The 8,507-nt window shown below is 48.6% G+C and overlaps 2 protein-coding genes across 2 annotated transcripts in view; one reads left to right on the top strand and one right to left on the bottom strand.

Moving 5' to 3' along the window:
- The window catches only part of LOC103811740 (CUB and sushi domain-containing protein 2-like), a gene marked incomplete at both ends in the record, with an annotated part of 122,466 nt that overhangs the window by 88,236 nt on the left and 25,723 nt on the right, over positions 1-8,507 (bottom strand). The gene's annotated exons all lie outside the window — the stretch shown is intronic.
- LOC103811739 (high mobility group protein B1-like) lies at positions 4,405-5,010 on the top strand. The gene is made up of 2 exons (XM_009084729.1): positions 4,405-4,563; positions 4,702-5,010. Exons 1-2 carry the CDS (start codon positions 4,405-4,407, stop codon positions 5,008-5,010), a joined length of 468 nt encoding a protein of 155 aa, XP_009082977.1.

Here is an 8,507-nt window from a genome sequence, read left to right as displayed (position 1 = left end):
AACACCATACCCTGAGCTGAGGGGCAGCAAAAATGAGCCTTGAAACCTATGCTAACAAAGGTTAGACTTTGGAAAGCCACAGGTGATGACCCCAAGCCCTGCTGAAGGCAGGTGGGGCAGGGCATGATGCCACTCCTGAGGGTCAGCACTGCTAACTCCAGCAAAAGCCACAAATCAAGGCTCCCAAAGCCTTGAATCACAGAATGTAAGACATTCTATTTACCTTGTGACTTTTAAAGTGCCTTCACCACGTTGAGACCTTTTTTCTTCAATCCCAAACCAGACTGAGGCAGAGTCTGAGAGATGAAGCAGTTCAAGGTATCTCTGGATTCACATTGTATAACTCTGAGAACCAACCAAGACACAAACCCTGAACCTTTTCCTATCTTCTGCTCCTCCAGAAATGGAAATCTTTCAGACATTACACAACTCCTCTCCCCCTCCCTCAGCCTCTACACAGATCCTCCACACCTTCACACGGCTGATCTTTTCAGCTCAACTCTCAAATGTCAACATCCATTTACCTTATAATTAACATCATTACGAGCACTGACATTTTTCTCATCTTCATGCTTTTTTTTTTCCTCAGCTGTCTTGATCCTTTCTGTCAAGGGACTGTTGCCACTTGCAGTTTTAGAAAGACACAGCAAAAACCTGTTGTTTCAAAGGAGCAGCTGATGTGTTCTGCAGAGATCTCTGCACCAGTGTTACCTGTGCCTTCACTGCAGTTCATGAAGAGGTTTCTACTTCTGCTCATTTCCCTCTGTTGCCTTTGACATTATTCCTTCTGGCACGATCTTTTCCCCCACCATGGCAAATTGGAGCTAATTTCAGACCTTAATCAACACTCATTGCCTAATGGGCAGAGAGGTAAGGTCTTAGAGGAGTGAGATACTGCAGTGGCCAAGGGCTATGAGGCTTTTGGGGGGTTTTCTATGGTTTTGGGTCTTAAGGAAAAGACAAATACTAAATGAACAACATGATGTGTTATACACAAGCTCTAGAGATTCTATTTGTCATTGGAAATCCAAACAGGTCCACAACAAAGATCTTGTTCTGCCAGGACTGATGGTAAAATCCTTCCCTGATCATCAGGACTCTGCAGTCTCAGGACACATTTGTGCCTTAGGTATCTCTGAACAGCTGAAGGGCTTGGTCAGGTTCAGGGAGAAAAATAGACAAAAATCCACTGTAATCAACAATTTCAGGATGTCTTTATGTCTATTCATTTGCTAAAACAAACACCCAGAGAGAGGATCAGCAGCCATGGGAAAAGCTTTGGCTACAACTGTGTCCCAACTCAGGGTTTCCTCATCTTTTCTGCCTACCAATGATCTGTCCTTAACAATTACTGATCCACTTGAAAATCCAAGATACTTTATCCCAGTGTATCTGCCCAGAGAGGCCCCATGGAAGTGGCAGAGAGCTAAACCCTCCCACACTGCTCTGTGGAGGAGCTGAGCAGGCCAAGATCGATGGTTGTGCCCACACCTAACACTGCTGTGTTTATTCCAGCACTTCTATCCCAGATTTACCCCAACTGAGTTGACCTATTTTGATGTAATACATAGGTAATTCAGGGACAGGAGCATACATTCTGCTGAGTCCAGACAAACGGCCTCAATTCACAGGGAACTGTACAAATGACCCAACCCAAGTGGGACCTGCAGCTCCTTCATGTGCATTTTAACACAGTGCACTCCCTCCAGGCAACTGAACAGCATCAATTCCACACTGAAATATAATTCCTGGGGAAGATCTGAAAAGAACATAGGGAAAAGAAAAAAAAAAGAGGCTAAATAAACCAAATCAGGGGAAAGAGCAAGAGAGTTTTATTTGTAGCTCCTGAACTCAGGGAATTGAGGAGACTGAAAAAGTCTCTTAGGCTGAATTATTGAGATAATAAAGCACCTGCTGAAGAGACCTCTGACTGCTCTAATGAAATTATTCCATTGCCCCAGAATAATCACCAGTGCAGGTTCTCTTTGGAGAGCAAAAGAAACAAGGGAAGGCAAAGTGGGAGATAAATGGAATGCAAATGGCTCTCTCTGCTCGGGGAAGCCAAAGGAGCTGTGACATGACAGGAGTGAGGCTGACACTACTGCAAACACACTGAGCTTCTTCCACCTCCATTTACTACCTCCAGGTCACTGGGAAACAGCTCAGAGCAAACACAGGGCGAAGAGGGAGGCAGGGAAGCACCAGCACAGGGAGGATTTCACCCAGGCTTGATTTGCCATGAGCTTTCACACAGCCTGAAGAATCATTTTCCCCTTTCTGTTATAGAATCACAGAATCAACCAGGTTGGAAGAGACCTCCAAGATCATCCAGTCCTACCCTCCCATGGTCACTAGACCATGGCACTAAGTGCCACATCCAGTCTCAGCCTGAAAACCTCCAGGGATGGTGAATCCACCACCTCCCTGGGCAGCACATTCCAATGCCTGAGCACTCTCTCTGGAAAAAATCTCTTCCTAATATCCAACCTAACCCTCCCCTGGCAGAGCTTGAGTCTGTGCCCTCTTGTCCTGGGAGAAGAGACCAACCCCCACCCGACTCCAACCTCCTGGCAGGGAGTTGCAGAGGGTGCTAAGGTCTCCCCTGAGCCTCCTCTTCTCCAGGCTGAACACCCCCAGCTCCCTCAGCCTTTCCTCATGGCACTTGTGCTCAGTCCCTTCCCCAGCCTCGTTGCTCTTCTCTGGACCTGCTCCAGCCCCTCAATGTCCCTCCTGATTGTCCCAACCAACCAGCCCAGCAATGAGAAGAGTCCTCACTGCAGCAGAATTATGCAATGAAAAAGTTATCCATGTGCAATCCAGGGATGAGTCCCTACTTCCAAGGCTCCTGTTCCCCCTCTTTACCTTTCAGGAAGACAAGTTCCACAGAGGTAGAGGCTGTTCCATAATTCAGCACTTACGCAATCCGTCACGCATGAATATTTAACACGACTGGGAACTTCAATAAATCACCTTGTACTGCGAATGAGTGGTCAAATTCCAATTTGTTTTATTCATAGTCCTGTTCTCAGGCACAAGAATTCCGACAGGGACAGCCAAGTTTGCCTTTTCCCTGGGAACAACTGATCTCCCCTTTGAAAAACAAGCCAACAAAACCCAGGGAATTTCTTTCGTTCCCACACAAACCTGCAGAACCTTATTGCATTTTCATCTACTAAAATGTAATTAATGAAGGCTTTTAAACCCTCAGAACCTTTCAAATTAATGAAAAGTCCACCCAAATAAATTAGCCATGTAGTCCTTAGGCTGCAGATTTAAATAACAGTAGTTATCCTGACAGGAACCAAGAACCAACTGTCACATACAATTATTTTTAGGGCTGCTACTAAACCATTTGCACATTATGAGCTGCCACCTCTCAGCAGAGAGCAGCAGCTCCACATTTCATCATGGCAAAAAATTACAGGCATCCAGTTACTTCCTTGGGTATTCCACACGTTGGTAATTTGCTGGGTGATAAATGGAGCTGAAACTCAGTGCTGGAGAAGGAACAAGGGCCTAGGGCAGCAACAGGCTGTGACATCACCACAGCTGTGACATAATGACAACCCCTCAGCCTGTAGAGTTGTAGGGAGGAGATTTGGCACATACTGATTGGGAATTGTGTGTCATAATGGGACAGTGACATCATCACCACCACTGCACATCTCAGTGTTCTGCTCAGTAAAAATGGTCTTAAGTCAAGAAATTGCTGCTCCATCACCACGACTATGACACCTTCCCAACCCTTCAGCCAACACCACTGCACATCTCAGTGTTCTGTCCAGCAGAAATGCTCCTAAGTCAACCAATTACTTCTCCATCACCATGGCTATAACACCTTCCCAACCCCTCAGCCAGCTGAGGTGCAGGAAGCAGATTTGGCTCATCCCAATTAACTCCGGGACCGTATGTCAGAATGGCCCAGTGACAACATCAGCAGTACATATCTCAGTGTTCCATCCAGCAGCTCCTAGATCAACAAAATCACTTCTCCAACACTATGGCTATGACATCTTCCCAACCCTTCAGCCAACAGAGTTGCAGGAAGGAGATTTGGCACATACTGATTAGCTCTGGGACTATGTGTCATCATGGCCCGGTGACAACATCACCACTACATATCTCAGTGTTCCATCCAGCACCTCCTAAGTCAACAAATTGCTTCTCAGGCACTATGGCTATGACACCTTCCCAGCCCTTCAGCCAACTGAGGTGCAGGAAACAGATTTGGCTCATCCCAATCGACTCTGGGACTGTGTGTCATAATGGCCCAGTGACATCATCACTGCACATCTGGGTGTGCTCCAGCAGCCAGTGCAGCCAGTCAGCAGAGCCCCACCAAACCAGAAGTGGAGCTCCCTCCTTTCCAAGGAGGAGCCAGCTCAACCAGCAGCTCCACAGGACATGGCACGGCCGGTGCACAGGCACCGCAGGAAGGTTCCCAGTGCTCCTCTGCGCTTCCGGATCCTGGTCAAGCTGGGCAACGTCAAGCAACTAGAATCTAGAAAAATGAGCCCAAGGAAATGCTTAGGAAAAGGAAAATCTGTGAATTCTGCCCAGAGGGTGACGAGAAGGCAGCAAAAGCAGCAAAAGCAGCAAAGGCAGCAAAGGCAGCAAAAGCAGCAGAGGCAGCAGAGGAAGAGTGTTCGTCTCAAAGCAGCGACACAGCCACTTCCTCCCTTCTTCCTCTTCTTCACCCAGCACCGCAAGGAGCTCCAAGATGCCAACCCACACTGGACAGTGGCCCAAACTGCCAAGCAGATGGGCAGAATGTGGCGAAATCTGCCAGAAGAAGACAAGGAGAAGTACAGGGAGCAGGCTGCTCAGCTCAGGGAGAAACAGTCAGCAGGGGAAAGCAGAGTTCAGGGCAGACAACAGAAGCAGCCCGAGATGGAGTTCATGGTGGAGAAACAGCAAAGCAAAAAGAACTCAAAGACTACGACTGTGATGGTCAACTTTGCTACTAAGGCTGGGAGCCTCTGTGAATACCTCAGGTCATTCCTTCAGTGATGTTGACAATTAAAATATCTGCAAGCACCTGGTAACTGTGACCCTTGGGGCAGGGGGTGGAATGACTCAGATGGAATCTAGTTGGCTCCACACTGGTGGCAATGGGAAGGTTTGTGCAGCCTAGAGATGGATGTTTCCTGTTCATCCATAAAGGAAACAGCAATGAGTCTTCTCTGCCTCTTCTCCAAACCATGAGTTAAAATATGCTCCTTCTGCAGAGGAGGAGCTCTGGTCCTGGAGCTAGAGAGGTGGCAGGTAATGCAGACATGCCTGAGGGGAAACAGAAGGCTCCTCACCTCTGCCAGGGCTCTTTAGCTGGTGACCTGCTTGGCCTGACGTGGCTTGGAGGAGCCAGGAAGGTAGGACAGAGAGTGCTGCTGACCTACATTCTGCTGCTACCCCACGGCAGTGAGCAGCTCGAGCTCTGAACCCTCTCATCTGCTGCAGGCAGGAAACACAGCATCCTGCTCCCCTGGAAAAACTCACCCCCCAAACCAGCACAGGTATCTGAACCTGCTGAAGGACCCAGATGTCACCAGAGAGGTTCCTCCTCATGACCACAGCCTTTCCACAGGTCCCTTTAGGAAGAGTCACAGCCCATTCCCACACCAGTCACACCTCAGGTGCCCCAGTTCAGTGCCACCCTCTCCCCATGCACCAAGGCAAACACTGCAGTTCACAAAGTTAGCAGCAAACTGAACCCCAAAGCTCTGCTTGTCCCTAATTCCACACAAAGGGTTTTGTCAAGGGTCTTAGCACCACCAACTGCAGCACCTGGAGCTCAAACCAGTGGTCAGCAGCTCTCACTGGGAAACCTAAACCCCTGGGATATGGCCCTAGGAAGCTGCTGCTCCAAATGCTGGGGGTTTGAAGGTAAAAATCCAAGTGCTCTGACTTGGCAGAGGAATGTTTAAGTGAGCAGGGACACGAAATCTGCCGTTAATGGCTCTGCTGCCTGCACGGCCACTAACAGCCTGACAGGCTCCATCAATTAAAATCTATTCCCAGCTGCACTGCTGATGGCCACAGCAGACTGCACGGCTATTTTTGGCACATTACAAATATGAAGTGGTTAAAGAGGCATCAAAAAGAGGCCCAAGATATTACCCATCCAATTATACCTCCAACGGAATCTTTGTGTCTTCCATTCCTCAACGTGCAAACCTCACAAACAACAGGCACTCAGGCAAAAACCAACCACTCTGGGAAGTTGGAACACAGGTTTCCACTCAATTTAACACATCACCCAGTCTGCTGGTGAGGAATGTCTTCAGGTTCCTGCAGCACTGCCTCCAAACATCCACTGTTTGCAAACACCCCCCAGTAAACTCCCAGTATGACCATTTCCATCAGCCTCTCCAGCTGAACCAGCCTGAGAGGCTGAAGGCCAACTCAGCCAGCTCAGAACAATAAAACTCCAGTTATCTTGCAGTGGGAAATCTTTTAGTGAGAGCAAAACAGGAGGGGCTGGAAAACAGAGCAGTTGGAACTGGTAGTTATCCACCTGTAGCTGTTTTCACACTAATGGTGTAGAGAGATGGAAATAACTGTTTGAGCTAAGCATTACCAATGACAAATAGCAGATTGGGAGAAGCCTTCCAGCAGCACTGAGGAAACAATGAGCTCTGAAGAGCTGCAGGCAACTGCTGGAGAAGGGGGGGAAATGATAAATATGGATATTATGGGGGGAACATGTCTGGGGGGCCTGAGGTTGGTTCCTTCAGCTGCTTTCCACTCTGTACTTACAGTGTGCAATAAACTCGAGCTGCAGAGAATGAGTTCTTGCAGTATTGGAACAATTTGGGCTCCCTGAGAGCCCCTGCACCTTCTCCACGTGCTCCAAACTGATATTAAAGATGTTGTTCCATGCCTAGTAATAGCAATTTTCTTATGGTGCTGCCTGTGTTGTCAGAGCTAAGGGCCAGAGGAGTGAAGAACACCTTGTGGATTAGCAGGACAAGCTTCCCTACAAATCAAGTCAGCTGAAGGATGGACCAGGAGAGCTGTCAGGGATGGGCTTCGCTGTCCCTGCCCTCTCCACGTGGAGGTTTCAAAGGGGCTGAGATTCAGAGTGGAAGAGAACAGCCAGGAGTGTCAGATCTCTAGCCAAAGCCTCCAGAAATGCACTTCAGTGTGCTCTGACCAGAGGCACAACCACACTCCTGTCACCAGAGCTGCTGGATCAGAGCTCCATCACACACTCTGGGTCAGACTTCAAAGTCTGGAGAAACAAACCAAGCCCAAAGCCAAAACTTCCTTGTACTGCCCCAGATCCTAAATAAAAGATGCAATCTGAGCACAAAAAGCAGAAAAGCTGAGCGAGGAGCTGTGGCTGCTGCACTCACACTCCTGTTGCTCTGCAGATATCTCCTCTCTTTCCATGAATGATGGCACTTCATCCCACCTCCCTCCCTGAGCTCCACTCTCCTCAGCCCAGCAATTTGCATCTGTGTGTGCACAAGATGCTCTCACATTACAGCAGTCCTAGAGGAAGCTCTGGAGTGCCCCTGAATAACAGGTTTGTTTAATAGATTTTCTCTGCAGTGATGTTTCTCCACGTGGCTTCAACAGCTGAGTGAAGTCATGGGCACAGGTCACATACACTGTGTGGCTCACCTCCAGGAGGCCTAAAACCAACCCAACCAACCCAACAAAACAACCACTACTAATTTTTCTACGTGTTGCAGTGAGGAATTGACCCTTTGAAGGTGCTGGTTTGGGGGTTGAGGCTGCATCAGAGGGTGATAAGAGTCACCCAGGGACATCCCCACAGCCAACAGTGCTCAGTGCAGGGAGAACCTCTTCTCCCTTCTCACTCCCAGTACCTCATAGCCACTGACAAAGGTGTTTGGGAACAATCCAGGGCAGGCTGAGCCTGGCAGAGACCTCCCCAAACCCTCCTTAAGCCAGGAACAGGTTAATTCTCGATGCCTTGGAGGCTCTGCAGGCTCCTGTCATGTGCTAACTGAGATGTCACAGCTTCAACACCCTTGGAAAAAATCAGAAACTGGAAATGTTCTTTCCTCATTAACTGGCTGGCAAAGACTCCTCTGCTTTCAAGAATCAATAACCTGCTTTTGTTCTCAGCTTGATTTTAATGTGACCAAAGAGACAACCAAGCTCTGAACGCTACCAACACCCAGGACTGTGCTGAGGAGAGCAACAGCTTGTTTGCTTGAAGTCCACCTTGCAGGAACACACAGAATGAGCATCACAGAGCACATCCCCATCTGCACAGCTTGGGGAAAGGCAGCACATCCTGCCACCCTTGTTAACTTTGATTTAGATCACAAATCACTGCGGTAACAACCTCATTCTCTGCACGCTGGCACAGCCAAGCTCTGGCTTGGGGAGGCTCTAGCAGAGTTCTCACATCCCTTCTGCCCAGGAGCAGCACATTTCACACCACTGATGCCTGTTGACCTTGCAGTTCTTGGTGAGAGCAGCTCCATGCCACGTTTGAGGGAAGAGAACAAAACGGGTCTCCCAAAATGTGC

Source organism: Acanthisitta chloris, unplaced genomic scaffold (assembly GCF_000695815.1).
Source record: "Acanthisitta chloris isolate BGI_N310 unplaced genomic scaffold, ASM69581v1 scaffold2111, whole genome shotgun sequence".
Classification (NCBI taxonomy): Eukaryota; Metazoa; Chordata; class Aves; order Passeriformes; family Acanthisittidae; genus Acanthisitta; species Acanthisitta chloris.
Note: the sequence above shows the minus strand (reverse complement) of the source record. Positions and strands in the feature narration are given on the sequence as shown.

What these genes read in the sequence shown, in the direction of transcription:
- LOC103811739 (XM_009084729.1), top strand. Translation starts at nt 4,405, where the DNA reads ATGGCACGGCCGGTGCACAGGCACCGCAGGAAGGTTCCCAGTGCTCCT. An exon ending in CTGTGAATTCTGCCCAGAGG is followed by an intron (nt 4,564 to 4,701) that starts GTGACGAGAAGG and finishes TTCTTCACCCAG; the next exon opens with CACCGCAAGGAGCTCCAAGA.